At 33.8% G+C, this 24,234-nt stretch overlaps 3 protein-coding genes across 4 annotated transcripts; 1 reads left to right on the top strand and 2 right to left on the bottom strand.

Annotated features, from left to right (window-relative positions):
- Positions 1 to 184: 184 nt before the first annotated feature.
- Positions 185 to 7,507, bottom strand: LOC106775760. Its single transcript, XM_014662935.2, has 11 exons — positions 6,938 to 7,507; positions 5,968 to 6,092; positions 4,950 to 5,394; positions 4,715 to 4,830; positions 3,643 to 4,429; positions 2,843 to 3,340; positions 2,494 to 2,682; positions 2,164 to 2,391; positions 1,275 to 1,611; positions 979 to 1,162; positions 185 to 871 (listed from the first exon to the last, which is right to left on the bottom strand). The coding sequence occupies exons 1-11, from the start codon at positions 7,139 to 7,141 to the stop codon at positions 394 to 396; spliced, it is 3,591 nt and encodes a 1,196-aa protein (XP_014518421.1). The 5' UTR covers positions 7,142 to 7,507; the 3' UTR covers positions 185 to 393.
- A 5,411-nt stretch (positions 7,508 to 12,918) lies between these two features.
- On the top strand, positions 12,919 to 17,784 carry LOC106775890 (serine hydroxymethyltransferase 7). Of its 2 annotated transcripts, XR_002669782.1 has the most exons (5): positions 12,919 to 14,167; positions 15,014 to 15,419; positions 16,294 to 16,395; positions 16,518 to 17,122; positions 17,573 to 17,784. XR_002669782.1 is itself a non-coding variant. In XM_014663126.2 (4 exons), exons 1-4 carry the CDS (start codon positions 13,202 to 13,204, stop codon positions 16,739 to 16,741), a joined length of 1,698 nt encoding a protein of 565 aa, XP_014518612.1. In that variant the 5' UTR covers positions 12,919 to 13,201; the 3' UTR covers positions 16,742 to 17,482. The 2 variants fall into 2 exon arrangements, 1 of the variants encoding a protein (XP_014518612.1); XM_014663126.2 differs by lacking the exon at positions 17,573 to 17,784 and having other exon boundaries at positions 16,518 to 17,482.
- A 3,228-nt stretch (positions 17,785 to 21,012) lies between these two features.
- LOC106775553 lies at positions 21,013 to 23,015 on the bottom strand. The gene is made up of 2 exons (XM_014662699.2): positions 22,243 to 23,015; positions 21,013 to 22,022 (listed from the first exon to the last, which is right to left on the bottom strand). The coding sequence occupies exons 1-2, from the start codon at positions 22,594 to 22,596 to the stop codon at positions 21,432 to 21,434; spliced, it is 945 nt and encodes a 314-aa protein (XP_014518185.1). The 5' UTR covers positions 22,597 to 23,015; the 3' UTR covers positions 21,013 to 21,431.
- Positions 23,016 to 24,234: the final 1,219 nt, after the last annotated feature.

Genomic DNA, 24,234 nt, shown 5'->3' with positions numbered 1-24,234 from the left:
TATAATTTGAATCATAACATTGCAAAATTAAGCTTAACAATCCTTTTATAGATGAAAATCAATAAATGTTAAAAACAGTTCTCACATTGCAAAATTGGTAAAGTAAGCATCTGAAATTTCAAGATTTTGATAGCATTACTTGCAGAGAATATTTAAAATTAGTGACAGTAACTGAGAAGATATATATAATAAGTTGAAGTTCCAATCATATATTAGCAATTTAATGTTAAAAGATTGAGATAGACACATATATGTACATTTCTGTCTGTTACATGAAAAGAATTCTACTACAAACAATGTCACTTCTCTACAGACCTAAGATAAGATACACAGCTTACAACTTTACACACTCCTATGTACAAACGTGTGTAATTATTATTAATAAGAATGTACTTACATGTTATCGGCCAAATGTTTATACCATGGCCCATGAACACCAACTGAAATAGTGGATGCTACAATCAAAACAGCAGCAGTTTCCACTACCTTATCAGTCAGAAAAGCAGACCCCACTTTGGTCAGAGCCATTTCTGCCAATTTCCTCCCACGGGCCCCACTTCCCCCAAGCACAACTCCACGCAAAGCTGAGTAGACAGCATTAGACACCTTCTCAAAAACAGCATCCCCAGCTTGTAGGCTCTTTCCTACCATCCTAGCAGCAACCAACTTTCTCGATTCAGCCTTATCTGCTTCTTCACCCTCAATTTTCGGCAAATTGCAGATCACTTCTACTATATCGTTTATATCAGCATCTTCAACGCGATCTAAGAGATCCAACAGTTCTGCACCACACTTAGACACTGAGTTTTCCATATCTGCATGCCTAGCAACTGCCTTTTCACTCACCACAATCTGTCTGCGAATAAGAATGCTGCCATTCCCAAAAAATAGATAATATTAGTCAAATATAGTACCGTCACCAGAATAAATTTTACAGTTAAGAGAGTGTGAAGATATCTCAGAACAAATATGTTTTACCTTGTAGAAATCACAATAATCTTCTGAATTTGAGCCTGAACAGACCTCAGCCTTGAGAAGTTAAGAGATAAAGTTTCTGGCAGATCATCTTGAGTCAAACCAGATATTCCACTTACTATTTTTAACAAGCCAAGTCTCACAACCAGATCGACAGGTTCTCCTTTGCATTCTGGCTGTTGACCACCTGATCAAATAACATTCAAGTTGGTATCAAAATAAGTGTTTTCTTCATGTACAAAGTAAACATCTTTAAAGCCAATTGAACAATAGAAAATCAAAGTTTTTCAATTAAAAACCTTTAGCATTGGCACCATCAAGTGAAAGGGCCATCGGACTGCCAGTTGTTTTGAGTAAAATATTCCCCCCAGTTCTGAGAGTAGTTGAAGGAAGCAATTCTTGGGATGAATTAGAGGCCAATGCTGCCGAGGATCTCACGTATTCTTCCCATTCCTGTTCTTTGCAATTCCAAACAGATGAAATCCATCTCAGTGTGGAAGGAATAGAGGTACTGGCATCAGAAGGAGATCCATATTTGTTAGCAAAGGCATTCCTGAGGTAGTCCAGACCAGCAGACCCCTTCACCGAAGACTCCATTAACCTTATTCGTGCTTTGCTTATCTCTTTCTTAAGAATCTGTCACAACAATTAATCATGTCACAAATTATAAAACCAACGCAAGACATTAACAGACTAGAAAATGTCGGATGAATATCTTCAAAATAAATTCCATACTGCAGGATCCAAACTCGGTGTGTTCAATGGAAAAATGTACCATAAAAATATGGTTTCAATTTCAAGCTAACAGAAGATCACAATAATCAAGAACAACGCACAAACAAAGTAACATTGATAGAAAGATTGTGCCTATCTATAGCTAACAAATTGCAACCCATCTCAAGCTCTTCAATGCATTGCAGCTACAATCGAAACCAGTATTCAAGTGATTTAAGAGAATATATTACATTAGAAGCATTCAAAATTCCTAATTAATAAAGAAAAAGGAAAAACATGAATGCATTGATCGAGCAAAATTTAATTACTTAACAAAGCAGTGGTACTGAATGCTTTCAGAAAAGCATCTATAATTCATAATTACCGAGCAGAAGAAAAATTGACATATTGACCAAGTAAATTTCAGTTATAAAATTAAGCAAAGTGGGCGAATAAAAGGCTAAGCAAACAGACCTGAATCTGCTGGAAGACAAATTGCAAGCCCTTCACCAAGGCTACAACACAAGAATTGTTTGAACCATCCCTTGATTGACAAATTTCACCCAATTCATGAAATAGTTTCTTGTGTGTAGCCTTCATCATCTCCTCATTGGCTGGAGCTGAGAGCTTCTGCAAACTCGTGAGTGAAAACTCAAGAATTCTCCCAAGATAATCAACATCCAGGTTACCTGATTTCAGCACCTTCATGTATGCAGAAAATGTCAGAAAAGGAGAAAATATTATCAGGTATACGCCGATCATGCATCTAATAGCCATCACAGGCTGCAAAAAGAGAATATATACCTGAGAAAGAATTTCTAAATCAATGGCAGAAAAAACATCCTCCTTCCAGCTTTTTGGAGCCATTTCACAAATTTCATCCCTAACCTCTCCCATGAGTTGCACTATCCGGTCATAGTTGGGCTGGTCCCCCTTAACAGATTCCATGATACCATCCCAAAAGGCCTTCTCCATTGCCTGTTTTATTTTCCCCTGGAAGATAAAAAAAGAATTATATGGGCGAATCAGACTGTAGTTGGTGGGATAATATGACCAGATCAACATCAAAGGCCTTAGGAAGAGCCTCAAAATATAGCTTCATCCAAAATCAGCCATTAATTCAAATGTCACATTTATACGAACATGTACTGACCTCAAGGCTGTTTTGAGTGTGATCAGGGACATCAAGACCATCAGTAACACTATACTTGTGATCGTGCAGAAATTCATTTACAATAACCTCATTATCTGCCCGTAGCTTTTCAGATGGAGGGTACAGGTTACTATCTGAACGGGTTATGGGAGCAGAGAAGCTAGACTCTCCAGGAGAAGTATTTGTCTCCTTAAAGAGGGAGCGAACTACTCGGCTTGTCCTATGATTACTACTCTCATCTGGAATGCTTTTTTCACTTGATGGAGTTGGCCTTGCAGTCCTATGATTACTACCCTCTTCTGGAATACTTCTTTCACTTGATGGAGTTGGACTTGCAGTCACAGATGAAATCATTGGAGACCTCACAGGAGTTCCGTCATCCTTCACTCCAAAGTATCTAGATCTTGTTTCAGAGAGTGCAGACTCCATTCGCTGAATACCAGCATCTCCACTAAGGTGCTGCACCTTTTCTCTCAAAAGTTTTTGATCTTCAGAGACCTGCATTAATTGCAGAAAGAAAGATAAGGCCAAACATTGCTGCAACGATAAGAAAGCAGTCAAGGAAATAAAGAACTATGGTTTCACTATAGTCAATGAACATCAGGAAACATTGTTTGAAAAGGGGTAAGCAAATGAAAAATTGTACTCAATAAGAACCAAAATGTGTATCTGTCTATCTTACAGTCTTCAATATACAACAGTTGGTTTTCAAAATCATTAATGTTCCGATAAAAAAATGTTCATCAACAACATATATAATTCACAAAGAAACTAAACTATTGATGTGGAACATTAATTACCTGACGCTGAATAGCTTTCATATCATGACTAAGCTTATCAGCAACAGTTCCTTCTGGAGTTAACTTGCAAGTTTGAATCATAGAAGCTTCAAGCTGGCAAGCTGCTCTTACCAAATCCTCCTCCAGTGATCGAGCATCCTTAACCTTCCATACCACAAAACAATTCAAGTATGAGCACCAAGCTTTATCAAAAGCAGCAAGCTGAGATCTGAAGGTACAGCGCTTCATAGCTGCTGAGACAGACTCTTCGTCAGAATTCTGTACTGGTCCATCTAATACAATCCTTATCAACAACTCAAACATTTGGACAAACTCTTCTGAAGCTTTGGCTAGAGCAATCTCACGTTCTCCCATTCCACTGAAAACTGCATCTGGATGACCCAATATCATATAAGCACAAAGAACAACTCTCACAGGATACCTGGACGACCTAGCCAAGCTATTGTTTGACTCTCTGCCTGAATCTACTTTCATTGCCCCTCTGCTTCTAACAGGTCTCCTGGGAGTAGCCCTTTTCTTGGGGGAAGCAACTCTTTTGAGAAGGTGATCAATGTTGTCCAAGCTATACAAATTATTGGCAGGAGCAACTGCTGTAGACACTTTGAGGCGGCTCTCAAATCGGTCCAGCAAAGTTTTCACAGTCTGAAGGGTAGAAGCTGATTCAATCAGAACAGCAAGCTGTTCAAATGGCATTGACTTAACAGATTTCTCATTAATGCCCAGCACATCATATGATTTTGTCAAGGTGAACGTTGTTCTCTTTTGCCTCAGGAACCGCCTCCAGCACCTTAAATAAGAAAATAAAGTTAGGAGACCTTTTCCCTATATCAATAGCTAGCAAAAAAGTAACTCAAATACATCCTTTACCGCCTAATCCTGATGGAGGAATAAAATTTCAAACACTAAATTCATCCTACATTAAATTTATAGCTTAGTTCAAATCTCCTCCAATCCAAAATGATAACTGTGTAAGACAGTGATAAGATTCTACATGTCCACGTCAGAGAGTGACATTATTAAAGCTTTGTACATGACCTAACATAGATATATCAATATTTAAATGCAAATAAACCTTGCTAGTTTTCTGGAAAGATATTCTGCTTGCTTTGACATTCTATTCCGATCCTCATGGACATAGCCACGCAGTCTTCCCCTCTGCCTGAGATATTCAGCTCTTTGTCTTCTTGCCTAACAAATATAATTTCAGAGACTTAATAACAAGCGCATTGATGACCACAACAAATCAACCATCCCCTTACTCTGAAAAGAAAAAGAAAAAGAAGAGGAGCTTCAAGTAAACAGCATACCCTTTGCAATCGATCTTCCAACTCATCCTTCTTTTTCCTCCTCTCAATCTCACGCTGGTGAGATACAGACTTTGCCACATGTATCACCTGCGAGACTCGAGCCTGTGCCCTCTTTTTCTCGGCTTCTAGCAATCCAAGTCGTTTCATTTCAGCAGCAGCTCGCTTTTGGTGAATTGCAGCCCGTACACACTCTTTATATTTGCTTTCTCGAGCCATCCTTCTCATCAATGTTTGAGATGACCTTTCTCTAAGAGAAGCCCTTCTTTGCCTAAGAGCCTTGAGGATAAGCATCCGATTAGCCTCTGCCTGCTGAACACGTGACTCAACTTTAGTTCCAAGCTTTACACGTTCATTCTCGTAGCGCATTTCAACTCCATTTTTTGCTGCTTGACGCAATTCATCCAGTCTTGCTAAACGCATTTGGGCCTTAGTCAAGATGCTCAACCTGAGTAAATAATATACAAATAATGAAAACATATCAGAATGAAAGATCACAAAGTTTAACTGCATAATAATCTAATTTATAAATTATATGAAGTTCCCCGGTAGAAAGATGTAACACAAATAGTACAGACTTGATAAACAAATGAAGTAATTAATCTATTCAAATAAGTGTAGTTTATTAAAAACAGAAAAGTGATTCCAACAAGGACACGACACGACACCAATATTACCATTTTATGATTGGAATCCGGTCCATTTATCTAAGGTTGTTTTCTCAGAAACAAGTCTTCGTATTGAAAATATATATATATATATATATATATATATATATATATATATATAATATTTTTATTATAAATGCAAATAAAAAACAAAAAGGTATTTACAAGTGTGAATCACTCCAAATGTTGCTTTTAATGGCTGATGAGTGATCAAGAAGGTATTTTTTAAGCAAAGTGGTTTTACTGCATGAAACAACAAAAACACCCCGGCCGTTGGCAACAAAAACAAACACTTTTATAACACGAGCCCATAATAAATACATTTTTACAAGACAAACTTGGGAAAAACTCACCTCTTCTGTTCAGCAGCCTGCAGTTTTGCTTCTAGTCTCTGACCAGGATCATCTTCCTGGGATGAACATCTTGAGGGGCTTCTTGGCTTTGCACGTGCCTTACTTGAGAGTTTCTCATAGTATTTCTACAACCAAGAGAAGTTCGATAAATAGAGAGAAACTCACACCCAAGACAAAGGGTCTTAAATTAAAAATATTGAAACTCTGATCAGAGGCAAGAAAAACAAAATAAGAACAGTTAGACAAATGATAAGGAGAGAACAAGAAACAGAAAATAGGAGGTCAGGGAAGAAACTGTAATTATATTTGGTTTCTCCGAGTGTGAATAAAACAGTATGGTCACTAGATCATTACTCACGAATGAAAATACCATAAGATGTTGCATATACTAAAGCATAATTAGGATTCCATTTCATATTAATGACAAGAATTAAAAGCTTACAACCCATACCTAGTACTAACCAAAACGAAAGTTATCAGAAAAAAGAGACCCTTTTGAAATTTGAAAAAAAGTACCACCATCAAATGAGTGCGAATCAAAATTCGAATAGAAAAGAAGAAGCCTCAAGTATCTTACCTAACACAGAAACAGCCTTGAAGACAAAGCAAGAAAACGAAGAATTTTTTTTTACAACAATTAACCAACAGAGCAGTAACAAGCGAACCGTATAACTCTTTCCACAATCGATGAATCGAGTAAAATAAATAAGCGTTTATACAAACCCAAAATAAAAGTCTTAAATGAGATTAATCTCTACGCACTCACGTTACAAACTAATTAAATTATTAAAATAATAAATAATAATTAGTAACTAATTACACGTGGTTAAAATAAGCAAGGAGCAAAAAATAAAACAAACCATAAAAAAGAGTGAAAACCATTTCTAAATTCAATTTCAAGACCCTAAGCTTGCTCACCAACCAAACCAACACACTGTTTCGGAACGGAAAAAATATATAGTAAGGACACCTGTCTGCGAAGATCAGCATCGCGGAGCTTCGCTTCGATTTCCTCCACCGTGCTCGGAGACTTGCACTCCGCGCCACGAAGCCGTCGCCGGAGCCTCTTCGGCAACGTCGTCGGCGACGAAAACGATTCCTCATCGCCGACCGGAATTTCCATCGCAATTCCGCCGCCGCTTCTTCCATCCGACAACTCCACTCCGGCCGCCATCCTTCAACAACACCACAGCGCAGCAGCAAGCAATCTCTCCGTACCAGCGCGACGGCGATGAAATTCCAACGACGTCGTACCGTACGAACCACGCAGCACACGACAGAATCGCAACCACGAAAACAATAATTAATAATAATTACAAAAATAATTCTAATCAATGATCAGTGATGTGATCGGTTGTATATACAATCAACGAAGGGAAACGGAAAAGTGAATTTCGAAACGATTCAAAAGAGAACCGCCCCCAACGAGTGGACTCAGCTGCGTGAGCTTCGTTTTATTTCTTTTAGTTTTTTAGAGAGATAAAGTGTGCGTGTGTGTTATAGAGAGAGAGAGAGTTCCTCAGAAATGGCATTGCGAAGCGCGTGTTTGGGTTTATAATGGAATGGGTTTATTTGGCGTGTTCTCGTTTAACACTTAATCCAAGAGGATTAAGAAGGGTATTAGCCACGTCACCATGCCCATCGCAACGGCACTCTCTTTTTCTGTTTCTTTTTTACATTAATGCCCCCGACCCTACCTTCTTTGACCACATTACCCCTCCGGCCCCATCTCTATCTACTACCTTCTCGATTTGACATTTTTTTCCATTTTTCCTTTTTACTTAAAATCCCATTTACTTTTACTTCAACTTTTGTTTTTATTATGCAAATATAGTTTCACATATATATAAAAACTTTTACAATTATTTAATATTATATATATATATATATATATATATATTAAAATAAAATGCAAAAGTTTATTTATTATAATAATTTTATCACAAGTTGAGATTTTGTATTTTTTTAATTAATTTTTAAAAGGATTTTAATATAAGGAGATGTTATTTTCTATTTAATTACATAAACAATTTTTTTTACACCAAATATAAATATCTTTTACAAGATAGACATTTGTACGCTGAATCATGATAAATTATTGTTTTTTTTAATATTTTTTACTATGAATTATATAAATGAATGTAAAAGTGTATTATAATAATTTTTTTTATTTAAAAGTGGCAGTTATATTTCCTTTTCTTTGTTTCACATTTTTTAATTAGTAAACTGAAAGAAGATAAACTAATAGTTGCTTTTCGCATTGTGTGTGCTAGAAGGCAAAGTTGGACACGGTTTTAGCATAAAGTTGACACAAAGTCTTGAATTGAAGGAAATGATTGAATCCAACTTCGGTTTCGTGGCTAGCTTTGCGCAAACTAGCAACTCAGAAATTGACCAAATCGATAGCCATTCTCAAAAGTAAAGGACTTAACAGCACCAACCCATGTGACCATCTCGCCTAATAATTCAAAGGTTTAATCACTCTGGATATTTCTATTTTTTCGAATCTGTATACTTATATTCTCATATTTTGAAAATGTTTAATTAATTTTTTATTTTGATAAAATTGAGTTATCATTAATTATTATAAAAGATTAAATTTCTTATGTTACATGTTAAGCTAAATTTAAGGGTTAAATATGTTTTTAGTCCCTATACTTTGGAACAATTTTGATTTTAGTCACTCTTTTAAACTAAGGTACAATTTAATCATTTAACTTTAGAAAACTCTGGTTTTAGTCCTTTTTACCAATTTTTTTTTGATAAAAAAAACTAAAACCAGAGTTTTCTAAAATTAAAGGACTAAATTGTACCTTAGTTTGAAAGAGAAACTAAAACCAAAATCGCTCTAAACTATAGGGACTAAAAACATATTTAACCCTAAATAATCACGTTACACAGTGACAATTCATTACATAAATTTAAATAATTTGATGGTCGACCATAATGGACCTAATGATTATTGTAGTAGTCAAGTTTAATAAATTTAGTTTTTTTTTTAAAAAAAATTAAATTCAATCCATTTTGCTTGAATAATTAACTTCAATTTTTTTAATATATATATAAAAGATAAATTAAAAGTTAAATAAAATTACTGTGACCTTTTTTAGATAAAACTCATTGAATCGATTGACCCACAAGACTAATCTTGATGCATGCCTTTCTAGTAAACCTACATTAATCATAAACTTTTATACAAATAAAGAAAGAAAACCCGATAATGAGAAATTAACATCTGAATACGGGTTAAAATATCCTAGCTAACCTGATTTATTATATGTACTAATGGAATTGTATTAAAAAAATTTACAAATTTCCACATAAAAAAATAAACATAATTTAGTTACTTAAACTGAATTATTTACTTAAACTGAATAATGTGGTGAATTGAATTGGTTTACAAATTTATTCATAAATTTTAAATATTAAATTATATTAAAAATAAAATTTTTAAATGTTTTTCTATTTTTAAATATATTTAGATTATATTATATTTTTTTATTTTAGACTATATTCAAAGTTTAATATTATTATTTTAGATTGTATTTGACTTTGTTTAATTATTTAAATCTTTTTTGTCTCTAAGTTAAGTTCTGATCAATTTAGTTCCAGTTTTTAAAAATATAGACCTTTAGTCTTTATGATAAAAAAATGTATCAAATTAGTCATATCCGTTAACAATTCACAAGTTTTTCATCAAGTGATTTGTTGTTCATAACACCTCCCGTTGACAAATCACCAAATATTGAATACCTAAACTTGTGATTTGTTGTTTATTAATGATGACTGATTTGATACATTTTTTTATAGCATAGGGATTAAAGGTTGACATTTTTAAAAGCGAAAACTAAACTGAACATAATAACTTCACTTAGAAAAAAAATTTAAATCTTATTTAAATTTCAATTAAAAAATGTAATTTCTTTTAGACTGAAAAAATATATATAATTAAATGAACGAGTCTATTTAATCTACTAATTTATAATTCATGAATTAAATTCAAATATTTTGGACTTTAGTTAAATTAATTGATGCACTAAGTTATTAATTTGGATAAATTAACGGTCAAAAAGTTTTTTCTTTATATATTTATTTTTTATCTCAATTATAGTTTTTATCATGGGTATATTTTATATGCGTAATGGAAAAACTGTTAATTAGTTTTGAAGTAGCGTATTTTTTGCTTTGGTTCAAAGATAATTCCAATTGAAATATAGAATATAAAAATAAATAAAACAGTGTGTGAACATATGTTGCATGTTGCATACGTAAATGAATGTCAATTCTTGTATGTCTGTCACTTCCCATCTTCTGCATTTATAAAACAATTAGAGGCAGGTGCATTTATTCCAACTCGCCACTGTTCTGAGATAATAATTTTAATAAAAGATACATCAACACGTGTTTCATTCTCTATTTCATAATATTACAGTATTTTTTTTTTCTTATGTTGCACATGTATAGTTTTTCAAACATAATTTTAGAATATTACCATACATGTAAAAATACTACTTTATACTTTTTTTTCTTCTTATCAGGATTTTGAAGCGTGGAATTTTAATAAATGATAAAATTTGAGTGATTTAGAAAATGTTGACACATGTTATTGAGGTTAAAAAATAATGAAGACATTCAAACACTTAGTTCAATAAAATAAAATTGAATTTTAATAAATATAATAATAAATATGAATCTTATAAAATACCTTTTCTTTGTAAAATATAAAAAGTACAACAATAAAGAAAATAAATATATAGATTTTAAAATAATGTAATTTTTATTTCAAGAGAAAATGTAGTCAATGTTATTCAAACAGGCGTAGAAAAATAAAAACGCCAACAATTTGTGGGGGAAGAGAACCAAAAGGTGTAGCTGAAAACAACACATCCTTGAAAATGCATTACAGCATGGTCCCCCAAAACAGTAAGGGTAAATCTGGGAGTCCAATTTTTCAAGGGTACTACCGTAATTCCACCACCCCTTCCTTCAAAGACTCCCTCCGGAGGCCATCCAAGAAAAGCGTGACGCTTCCCTCTTACTGTGCCACGTAATCACATACCTCATCTAGTCTCACTCTCGCGAGTACCAAAATCGATCCTACTTCCTCTATTTCGCGTTTACGTGTTGCTCTTCACCCTTCGCGAATGTGCCATCACTTTCCACGATGTTGGACGACGTGGCACTCACTCAACCATGTGATGCATGGCTTACGGTGGTGCGCTACACAGGGGAACAATGCTATAGGTAAAGCGTGCGGAAGATGGTGTGGAAAGGATGTGATTTGAACCATAAAAACCGCCGAGTGTGGGACCCACAAAATTAGTGGCATACAGGGCAAGAAATACGAATGTAGACTCGTACGTGTCCACATACTGTATAACATGTTCCAAATATTTTATGGTTTAGTTTGTGTTGTTCATGGTGGACCTCAAAGTTTAAGCATGATCTATGCTTTTTCTATTTCAAAATATTTATAATTACCAACAACATGGATATTGTATGCTTGGCTGCCAGAGAATCAATATTGGAGTCAAATTAACATATTCAGTACTATGTATCAAAGAAAAAACTCTCGCATTAATACGATGTTACTAATTTAAACGTCGGAGTACTAACGTGCAGGTTGTACCGGTTTGGGCATAAAAAGAGACTACATCTGAAATACAATACTATGTATTAAAGAAAAAACTCTTGCATAAAAGTTTTATATTAATTAAAAATAAAATTGATTTATAACATGTAAACTAGATGTAATGAATCGATTTTGTGTAATTGAATTAGGTTTAAAATTTATTTTTTAATAAATTATTTTCTTGCATACCTAATAATAAAATAGAAAGTTATTATTGAGTACTAAATGCATTTGAATGCTGGGTTTTATGGATGGGGGTAGTTGGTGAGGAAATCTTAAGCGTGTTCCTAGAAAAAATTGTTGTGGTAGGTTAGGTTACATGGTTGAATGATTTTTGCTTACAATAAGCCCTCGTCTAACTTATGTATTGGGCCTCGTACTGTCCAATTCAACCCATTTGTTGTGTTTTACACTCACGTGTCTTTTTTCTGTTCACTGTCGTATTTTTATTGCATTCATCTTTCTGTGTTGTAACATGTTTTTTTTTTTTATTGTCACACGTTCTTTGCATTTTAATTTCAGTTCATGTTTCTGGAATACATTATTATTTATATGGATTTTTTCACTTCTCATGTGTTTACTAATTATTTTGTGTTTTTAATTTTTAACTAAATAATTTCATCTATATAAATAATAAATCATTAAAAAGAATGGACCAAAAACGTCTAAAAATTTAATGTTGAATTGGTTTTATTAAGGAATTACTTAAAGAAAGAACCTCAACTAAAGAAAGAAAGGAATACACAAATATTGGTTTTTCTCCTATGAGGGATTAAGCAAAGCATACAATAAAACCATTCTCTATAAGTTTACGAGAAATTGACCCTTTCTCGTCAACACTATTTTCATTGCTTAATTTAATTCTCATAGTGTCTCTTAACTATGCCAATAAGCTAGTGTGTTTTAACACTAATTAATAAAGCAAGTCATATTTATCTATGAATAAAAGCCCTCATTTGAATCGTGTGTTGTTATTAAATGTAAACATTAATTCAACTATCTAGGTCAATGGTTTTATTCAAATCAAATTACTTCAATAATTAAGCTTTCTTTTAATAATGTTAAAAAATCGTTTTATTCATGCAAAGGACAAGATAAAATAATTAAATGAATGAAAAATTGTAATTGGATGATAAATAATCCCATAGCAAAGTTAAATAATAATTCCAAAGAAAAAATTAAGGTGGTATTAAAAAAATCATAATTGCTATTAATCAAGTTGGTGGATTGATTGGAACAAAGAGAAAAGAATCATTGTAAATATGGTTAGTTTATGGAATATGATTGTGATTTCCGAAGATTATTATGTTGTTTTTAAAGAAAAGAAGGTTACATAGAGAAGGGAAAAGAGGGTTTTGTATTCAGAAATTCCCATTCACACCAAAAGAACCAGCGTCTAGATACATTCCCCTTCGTTCCCAATTCTCAATTCCAAATTCCAGATTAGGGTTAGGGCTTCCAATGACCGTCTGCTCTTCCCTTCCCTCACAATCCCTAATCCATCACCGCTTTTACTCACTCTGTTGTTGTTGTTGTGGTGGTGGTTCTTAGGGATTATTAGTTACTAAATTTACGTATCTCATTGTTTTACTATCTTCTTCGATGGACCTGTCTCACTCTCAATCCAACTTGTCCCTCGGATTTTCCTCCTCTCACGCTTCGCCGCTTCGTCGTTCCGACCCGCCTGTGCCGCTGCAGCTGCTTGAACCACCGCAGCCGCTGGAGAACGGAAGTTTGGATGTCGAATCGGATGACGACGACGACGACAAAGAAGTGGAAGAGTTTCGAATTCTGGGTCACTCAATGTGCCTGAAGAGGCGAAGAGATTGTGACTCATCGTCCTCCTCCTCCACGAAGAGGGTTTCTGTGGATCCCGATCTCGACGCGCGGAAGGTTGCCGTGCGTGCGTGGGGATGCCAACCGCTTTCAATCGCGGACCCCGACATCCACGAGATAATGGAAAAGGAGAAGAAGAGGCAATTTCGTGGGATTGAACTCATAGCGTCGGAGAATTTCGTGTGTAGGGCTGTGATGGAGGCGTTGGGAAGCCACTTGACGAATAAGTACTCTGAAGGAATGCCCGGTGCGCGATATTACGGTGGTAATCAGTACATCGACGAAATCGAAACGCTCTGTTGCGAACGTGCGTTGAATGCGTTCGGTCTCGACCCCAAGTGCTGGGGGGTGAACGTGCAGCCGTATTCGTGCACCTCTGCGAATTTCGCTGTTTACACGGGGCTGTTGTTGCCCGGTGATCGTATCATGGGGTTGGATACCCCGTCTGGAGGGAATACTAGTCACGGTTACTATACTCCCAATGGGAAGAAAGTTTCCGGGGCTTCTATTTTCTTTGAGAGCTTGCCTTACAAGGTGAACCCTCAAACGGGTTATATTGATTATGATAAGCTTGAGGAAAGGGCTCTTGATTTTCGCCCTAAGATACTTATATGTGGTGGTAGTTCTTATCCCCGAGAGTGGGATTACGCGAGGTTTAGACACATTGCGGATAAGTGTGGAGCTGTGTTGTTGTGTGACATGGCACAGATTAGTGGCATAATTGCGGCCAAGGTGTGAAATATATTCCTTCTCCTTAAGCAAACCCTTTTTTATGCATATATGTTGCTCGTAGCTGCTTGTGAAAATCTAGTCACATGTTCTTGCTGATTTTGGATTTCTCGTACTAACTCTCTCTCTACATATATGTGTGTGTGTGTGTGTTTGCATGTTATTCTGCATAAGAGTATATTTGATTTTGATATATATTTACCAATACAAAGAGTTCAGTGAACTTGGTTCAGTTCTTGTTTGTCACCCCCGATCAACTAGCTTGCAAGGGCGGGTTTTCCATTTGTTTGAATGCTTGTCATTTTTTTATAAGAGCTGGTGGTGGTTGTTGTCTCTGTATTGTCAGGGCTGGGGTTGTTAGTGTTCTGACCAGTGAGTGAACGAAGTGTTACATAGAGTCTAAGTTTTTGGGACATTGTCTATCGGGGGTGGTGTTATAATAGAGACCTGGGTATCATGAGGTGCCTAAGTCTCACATGGAGTAGTTTGTACGTTGGATCTATAGCGCAACACCACAACGAATACCACATGCAAGAATATGGAATGTCGAGTAGAGTAGTTTAGTGTGGTTGATTTGAATTAATGCCGGAACTTATTATGACTAGTAAAGTATAAGGCATTTGGATATATCCCCAAGGGTTTATTATTTTTATTAAATTTCATCCGAGCATTGGAATAAAAGTTCATGCTTACAGAATTAAATATCATTTGAACTTAATTTGTAAGTCATATTCTGGAATTCATTGATAAGGATGGTTTCAGTCCATTATTGTCTCCTAGAAAAAATCCAATAGTTGATTAGCCATAAATTTTGAAGTAATTGTAAGTATTCCGATGTGTCTTTTTCAGGAATGTGTGAATCCTTTTGATTATTGTGATATTGTTACTTCGACAACTCACAAGAGTCTTCGAGGTCCAAGGGGAGGTATAATATTTTATCGGAAAGGTTCAAAGCCGAGGAAGAGAGGGATTCTTCTAAGTCAGGGTCATGAAAGTGATCAGTATGACTTTGAAGAAAAGATAAATTTTGCTGTTTTTCCATCATTGCAAGGGGGCCCGCACAATAACCACATTGCTGCACTTGCTATAGCTTTAAAACAAGTGGCTACTCCTGAGTATAAGGCCTACATGCAGCAGGTGAAGAAGAATGCTCAAGCTTTAGCATGTGCTTTACAGAGAAGGAAATGCCGCCTAGTAACTGGGGGTACAGACAACCATTTAATACTTTGGGATTTAAGGCCCCTGGGATTGACAGGTATTGTATGAGCATGCTGTATTCTTATGATATATTTCTAATTTGTTTGTGTTTAATGCGTGTGTCCGTTAGACTCAACTAGTTTGCATGTTGGCTGTATTGCACTAGTTTTTTCGATTAGATTCTTTGACATTTTATGTTTTAAATTTACATTTCTATATGGACATGAATTTTTATAGAAAGAGTAGGAGTTTCCTGAATGGGCTGGCCCTAAAGAGCCTTAGGTGCATACTAGTCTGAAGCAGCTCAGCTGCTTCATTGAGACAGGTGGCCAATGAAAATATTAGTGAAATGTAAAGTCAATTATGATGGCAAACTCTTATCTCATCAAAGCAGGTTTACTGCATGGATTAGTCAACACTGTTGGGCTCTAGAAAAACAATCAAATTTTGGGTTCAACAATTGATTGCAATTTTTTGCCATGGTATTTTCCAATGTTTTCTTGTCTTTCTTGCACCCTTTTTTAATTGGATTATCTATCCATTTGATCCACTTCTATTAAACACCTTCGTGTACGTATTTCTCGCACATTTTGAAATAACTTTACGTGATTTACATTATATTTTTAGGTGCAGAAAAATTTCTCTTTGATTTCGGGACACCTTTTCTTAAATGTTAGCGAAATTACTTGAGCATTCCCATCTTTATTAAATATAGCGAACCTCTTTAGGCACTTCGCTACCAAACATGCCTTTTTGTTATGACATCATTGGTGTTATGGTTCTGTGCTAGACTTGTGCTTTGAGTTTGATAGTTATGGCCACCATTTATACAAATCCTATTATTCAAGGTTGACAATTAATGTAATTTTTCATTTATTTGTTTATATGATAAGAAGTTCTAACTCGAAGCATAACCTTTTTGGTGCTTGTAGGTAAATTTTACGAGAAGGTCTGTGAAGCATGTCATATTACATTGAATAAAATTGCTATATTTGGGGACAATGGAACTATAATTCCCGGAGGTGTTAGAGTTGGTGAGTAATAGTCCAATATGCAGGAGCCTTTTATTCTTTGCATGCTTAGAATATTTGCTTAGAATATTTAATTGGCTGTACTTTCTCACGGGGGAGTTTTTTCTGCCGTATTTGTTATTCAGGTACCCCTGCTATGACGTCAAGAGGGTGTCTGGAACCTGATTTTGAGACAATGGCTGATTTTCTCATTAGAGCTGCACAGATTGCAAGCATACTGCAGAGGGAGCACGGGAAACTTCAGAAGACAGCTTTAAAGGGACTTGAGAGCAATAGGGACGTTGTTGAGCTCCGAGCACGGGTCGAGGCATTTGCAACTCAGTTTGCTATGCCGGGTTTTGACATTTGAGCATGATGTGGCTTGTAAATTGCCATTGTTGATTATTTATAAATGCTACGATTGTGGGTCGTCGAGCCTGCTTTTACAAAAGCACAGCTTGTGCATATATTTTGTGGAGTTCCTCTCCTCTCTGCGTTGTATGCAGTTGTAAGGTTTTGACATGTTGCAGCGAGCTGCAATCTGGTGCAAGACCGTACGTAAGGTACTGCATACTTCTGTGGAGGTTTCGTTTGGTGATCAAGTATCTTGTTCCTACCTTGGAGGTGTCACCATCCCAGCTGAATGCATGAAGTTAAAGCTATTATAGGTTTGGAACAGGGGTTCTTGATCAACCAACCTGAGTACAGAGTTCTTCTGGTGAATCTACAGAAAATAATTTCTCTGATAGAGGTTAGACACCTTGAATTCTTTTCGCTGCTGTTTGATGCTTAAAGCAATGTTATTAATCCTATTTTTGGCCATCTATAGATTCCCTCTTTTGAGATCATATTTGTACTCATTTTCTTCAATACCTTACCGTGTTATTGTTAAAATTATACAGGGTTGACGTGGTAAATATTTCATTGCTTTGTATTTGCAAAATGTATTTTTTTTTTTGTTTGTCGAAAAGAAAGTTTAATTATTCTTTCTGATAAGTTGGTAATGAAAGATATTTCAGAAGCGCCTGAGTTCATACGCAAGGAATTAAAGCGTTGTGGGTTTAACTGGGACAGATATTTATGAAGTTGAATACACTGTGACTTGGATTTATGTTTTGGTTTGCGTATTTCGTATTTTGTTAACTACTGTAAATGTTTGGGATTAAACCACCCGTTTGTCTCATGCTTTTGTGGTTTGCAGATATCTTCTCAAACCATCTAAGTGTGGGTTCGTGCCATCAAACCTTGGGGATTAGGCCATTTATCTCACTTGGTAATGTAAGTCTGCAATGGGTATAATCTTCTTGTTGGTTCAAATTCACCTACGACTTACCAAAACCTGGATGGTTTAAAATCACTCTTCAAGCAAATATTATTTTTAATCTACAATTATAGTAATTAACGCAAATACTAATTTTGTAAAGATGTTTGCATTACAATTGAAGTTATGTAATTTTTATTTTCATTTTTAGTTAATAAAACAAATAATTTGAATAATTTTTTTTTTTATTTTAAAATTTAAATAACTTTTTTTAAGTAACGGTTACATGATTTTTAATATTATTTTTATATAAGTAATTTATCTATTTATTAAATAACCAAATAACTTTTATTTTTTAAATAGTAGAAACATAATTTTTTGATATTATTTTTACATTATTATATATATATATATATATATATATATATATATATATATATATATTAAATCGGATTAGTTTTTATTTTATGAATTACTTATAAAAATATAAAATTGTGAATAGACACATGTGGGAAAAACTGGACATTACTATTTTTATTTTGGAAAAATTATTATTTAAGAAATTTAATAATTCTCCAGTGAAGAAAACCTTTGCAAAACCATATTTAACATAAAATTTTGAATGTTAAAGATATTATTTCAAACACATTCAGTGTTGAACAGTAAACTATTTTACAAACTGTGTTCAAATTAAGCTTTATGTGTTGATGTAAATTTCAACCAACTTACCAGTGATTTGTTGGTAGAGGAAGGATAGTGTTGTTTTTCTAAACTAAGGATATAAGAGGAGGCAGTAAAATAGTTTTAGATAGCTACTAATCATAAATAATTGTTAAAGTTAAGAGGGATTTGTTTCTGAATAACAAGGGATAGATGTTTCGTTTGGCATTGATTTTTAATTGTTATTGGATTTTCTGTTGATAATGTCTCTATATTTTCACCCCTCAAAACTATTATCATAGGAGAAGTTATCCCAAGTTATAAAATTAGTCAAGAATGATGGACACTAATTTTCTAATTGGTTTTTCGGTGGAGATATTCTTTTTACGATTTTTGTATTGTGATAACTGTTTTTTTTTAATTATATTAACTTATTTTTTAACATAATGAAAATTGTGGACATGAAGCCATAAAGAAAGACATGACACAAATAAATATGCGAATGTTTTAAAACGTCTTACATAAATTGTGATGAATTTGAGGAATAATGGATTGATTTATATAAAGCATGAAGGTGTTAAGAAGCACACATAAAAATATTGCGATAAGAAAAAAAATTACTTGCATTTTATTTTAGCCTTAAAATTAGTGTTGGATTGAAAAACGTAACTCTCTCTAATTTACTTTTTGTCTTTTCAGTTATTTCTTTGACTTTTGATCCCTTTTTATTTTGTGTTAATTCTTTTATATTTTTATTTTCTATAATGTTTTATCTATATTACATTAGTAACTTTGTGCTCAAAGCAAACGATTTAAGCAATACATACAAAATGATTTTTTTAAAGCAACTAAAACAAAATAATAAGCAACATAACTTTTTTCTTTTACAGGAATCAAAAGTGAAGCAAAGAAACTATATAAGGACAGAAATATAATATAACTACAATTCGAAAATCATATTTAAGGTGATATAAGATGTTTGAAATTAGAATCCCTATTCAATTAATTTCCTATTACATGAAAAGTATACATCATAAATTTAATTATAGCATATTTGAAAAGTAATTATAAGATAAGAGATATAATTAGGAATGCCAACCAATTCGGATAATATTTATTGAGTATTGGACTCACAACAAAAGAATTTATCTATTATTTAAATATATATCTATTAAAAAAATATTCACAAATATTTTAAAAATGCATAAATAAATGTAAATCCTGCAAATATTTAAAAAATATATTTTATAAAAATTTAAACTAAAATTTAAATAAAATTATAAAAAATAAAATATAATATGGATTAAAATTTAATTTTAATTAAATTTAACTCAATAAAATATAAATTAATTTTAATTTAATAAAATACAAACTAAATTTTATTTTTATTTTTTATTAGTAATATATAAATAGTATAATACTTAGTTTATAAGAATATTAAAATATCTATTATCTATTATTTATATATAATAAATATTTACAAATACTAACTATTATTATAAATTTTATTCGTAAATATTTAAATAGATTATTTTTGTTATTTTGAAATAAAAGCAAGGATGAGATCATAAATTTTGTAAAATAAAAAGGGTTTGATGGTGTGATGAGTCATGAAAAGTGATTGTGTCTGCCACTCTCCTCATGCGAAGGTGAAATATAACAAACACTTTTGAATGGAGTGAGTCACAAAGGTGTTGCTTATTGTCATCTTTTTCTTCTCAAAGACAAAAACGTGTTTTACTATTTTTTCCAAACGAATCAATCTTATGCCACAAGAAAACCTCCTTTTAGTCATCTTATGTACTTCTTTAATCACAATTACGTGTAAAATTAATCTTGCTTAAACCAAGAATCAATTTTTTCATTATTTTGTTTCATCAAAAGCTGATTTGTTAGCTCAGTTTCTCTCTTTGTCCATTTGGCAGGCAACATAATCCTGTTTTGTATGTTATAATAATCACTTTTGACTTTATCACACCAAGATCTCCTCTTCTGTTGCTACACAGATATCAACTACCCTAACCCTATTATACACTACACTCACTTCACACCTTTAATCCAAACCTAATTTTCTTTTTATCTTTGCAATTTCAGCATAGTCATTGTTTTCTTTGACAAACTTTTTCTCTTCCTCTGTCTTAACCATGTCGGATTCTGTACTGTTAAGCTTTACTTTAATTTGCGGAAAGCCTACATCACATTTGTTTGCCGTACAATTTTTGTTTCCTTTTGGTTATAATCACAAACCCCCTTTTTAAAAGTCAATACTATATACCAAAGTAATCATTTCAGTCATATGTTTCAAAGTTGCATTCTGCTTTCACTGCTACCTATTCTACACCAAATCATGTTAAAATTAAGCAGCTATAACCAAAATGCTTAACCAATGTTATGCAACCTACACAAGATGGTTAAGCAATGTTATGCAAACTACATAATGGATGTTTTACCTTTGTATATTCTATTTTTTCATTTTTGACCACTATGAGACATATAAACTCGTATTTGAAATCCTAATTATTGATAAGTTTGCACAACCATTACAATACAAAACTGTGATACAGTGAACAGAAACAGAATACAATATAACTGATGTTTTCTTCACAGAAAGATTCCCATTGACTCCAGAGGTATATTTTAAATGAACAACTGAGATATGCCATTGGCTTTCTGATCCAGCAGATAAAGAAAAAGCATAATTTAATCCAAAGAAAAAACAAAAACTAAAAGAAAGTAGCTTTTTATCAAAATACCATTTTGGAATTTTTTGCCATTTCCTTTCAATCTGTGCAAACACAGAAAGCTGTTTCTTTCTCATGAAGCCACCAGCTTTTCTCAGTATTCTGGTTTCTTATGGAAGAATAATACTAAATAGTAATGTTGCTTTTCTTCAAAGCAAGAATCACATTCTGGCAAATCTCAAACTTCTTCAAGGCTTAACAAATAGTCTAGCTTTCACTAATCAATGATCAATCAATACACTATGAATAAGGGAATTTGAAAAATAAAATAAAATAAATGAAAAGAAAGACCAAAGTTTAATGCATAAAAAAGGGGATGATGACACTGTTTGGTCTTTTAACAATTCTTTTCCCTCTTCTGCTATCTGCGTATATCCATTTTTTTTTTCTCTTTCTTTCTACCTATTGCTGCACATGTCCAAAAGCTTCTTCCTTCCTTCTACTATTTCATCAAAGAAATCATCAAGTTGCCCCGCTATAGTGTCGACCCCACATCTCAACAAACCAAAGCAACTCTTAACGTTGTCAACTTTTTGTTGGATCTCAGAATGTTCTTCATAACCTGCTATTCTCTCCAACTCAACTTTCAGTTCCTCCATGGCGCTCTTTGCTTGTTGGAACTCAAACAGCAGAATCCCAGGCTGCCCCTCTGTCTGGTCTATCTCCTCTGCCACTTTCTGCTGCAATATGGCCATTGAAACCATAAACCCAGATCCAAAAACCATCTCTTCCTCGTACCCTTGTTGAAAGCAAGAGGAGGACCAACAATATGCAAGCCCGCAAAGCAGAATCATCAGAAGCAGTGAGCTAACACTCCTCATTGCATACAGAACCCCTCGGAATCCACTGAATCCATTCAACTTCGATTCCATTGAGATGTTCTGAATCAAACATTGAGACAACGGTTCAATCCTTGTTTCCATCAAGCTCTTGTTTTCCTCTTCCAATCCTAGAATCTCCCTTTGACAAACATTTATTGCCCGAACAACCTGCATCACAAACAACAACAGACCCATCAAACAAGTTTCCTTTTTTTTCTTTTCTTTTGTATCGCACACCACATACAACACAAGAAGAACATCATCGGAGGTAATTTTGTCTGAACTAGATTCCAGACTTGTTAAGCAAGCTTCTATGTTCTGAATCAAACAACACATGCATATGTAATATCAGTGATGTGGGTAAGTAAGTATACGTATATATACCAACCTGGCGTGAAAGTTCGGGAGTAAAATGATGGTAACCATCCAAAGAAGAAGCTATGTTAGAGGCAGCCGAGTAATAACTCTCCATTCCAGAAATGGCTGATTTGAGAACATGACAAGAATCCCAAAGCCTTGAGCTTTCGTCCATGTATTCATCCAACCATTTACCTCCAACAGGCAAGCGAAGCTTGCGAACCAAAATGGTGAGCTGGGAATGGAAGGACTGGAGAGAAGAGATGACCTGTGAAAGGAATTGGATGGACATGAAGGTGGGAGAGAGGAAAGATTGATGGAGTTCATTGAGTCCTTGTGTGAGCAAGTTGTAGAAGCCAGTGACAGAAGAGTTAGTGCCCATCATGCAATAGGTGAGGGAAAGTTGATGGAGATTGATGGATATATATAATTGCAAGATTGAGCCTTTCAAACAAGTGTGTGTGGGTACGTAGCTTAGGAGCTCAGGTTTCTATGGTGAAAGGGTCCTGTTGGGTGCAATTATGGTTGTTTCCCAAACAGTGGAAGGGATGATTGGGAATCTGCTGTTTTGTTTGTAACAGAGAGAGAGAGAGAGAGAGAAAGAAAGATAAAATAAGGTAATAAAGTTTCCTTGGAATTAACCTGACAACTTTTTTGTGTCTTGTTTGTTATTCCTTCAAGGACTATAACTTGGTGTTCGTTATGCATAAGTGTAGAAAGGAATATGAACAATCTTGGAGTTGTTCATATACGATATGTTGGATTGTGTTTCTTGGAGGTTAAAGTTTGACTACTTTGACTGAGATTCTGCTTCTCATTTTTCCATTTTGATTTGGTTCCCTTTTGGATTGAGTGCTTCTTCCTTATCCTCTTTCTACACCTTTTTGGTTTTGTTTTCTTAAAGAAAGTTGTGCATAGTTCCATTTTGGTTCTTTTCAAAAGAGAAGTGAATGATAGGGTTGTGTGTGCTCTGAGTATTTTACACATTACTATGCAGATTCTTCTTTCTCCTTTAGGACCCAACATTCTATATGGGGCATTAAATTAAACCACACTCCTTTGCATCAAATATTATATATAATGCCAAACATCTTTCCAACTATTCTCATTCTATATTAGAATCACACTTACAATTTCAACCTTTTTTTCATATGTTGTGTTAGTGATATTGTTATTATTATTATTATTATTGCAAAGAAAATCTGCCAGCTGGAAGCTCATCATCTTCACTTTATCTGGGGCGAGCAAATCAAGTCAAACTCACCCTAAAATCCTCACTGATGAGTTTGCTAATGGAAACAAAAATCATCATTTCACATCTCAAAAGGCGTTTAACAAGGAAAGAGAAAGATTCAGAGCTAAGTTTAGAATGGAACAAAAACATGCATATCACTAAATTAATGCAAGCTTCATATTCTCTTTGGTTTATTTCACCAACTCATTGCAGAATTTAAGAACACAGAGAATCAAAGTATATCTACAAAGAACAACACTTTAATCTCTCTTTCCTTTTCATTAGCCCGATTTTAAGGGTAAATGCAACCCTTAAAGGATACCATATCAGTATTCAAATATTAATCAATGTTGCTCTTCTATTATAAAATTTCACCTACTTGTTAATCATATATTCTTTGTTAAGGGCATCTAAATTAAATATATATATATACATATATCACCTAGTCATTATTATCTGCAAATATATATGGTTAGTTTCAGTAACTTAGTTCATTGATTCTGGCATAAAAGAACATTAAATTTTTTATTTATTAGGATGATATATCTTGCAACATTCATGTGTAGATTTGTTCGTGTCTTAGACTTTGAAAGTTTTCATGGATTCCAAATCAGATAATAATGATAATGTCTTATAAAATTGAAATTATATACAATTACTTAAAAATTAAAATATATTTTTGTGATAAAAAGTAATGATTATTTTTGTAAAATTATATCAACTACACATCTAATTATCATTTTCATAAATACATTACTTAAATTAGTTATAAACTTCAAAATAGTTTGA

The sequence above is a fragment of the Vigna radiata genome, chromosome 10 (assembly GCF_000741045.1).
Source record: "Vigna radiata var. radiata cultivar VC1973A chromosome 10, Vradiata_ver6, whole genome shotgun sequence".
NCBI lineage: Eukaryota > Viridiplantae > Streptophyta > Magnoliopsida > Fabales > Fabaceae > Vigna > Vigna radiata.
The sequence above is the reverse complement of the archived record's forward strand: the minus strand, read 5'-3'. Positions and strand labels throughout refer to the sequence as shown.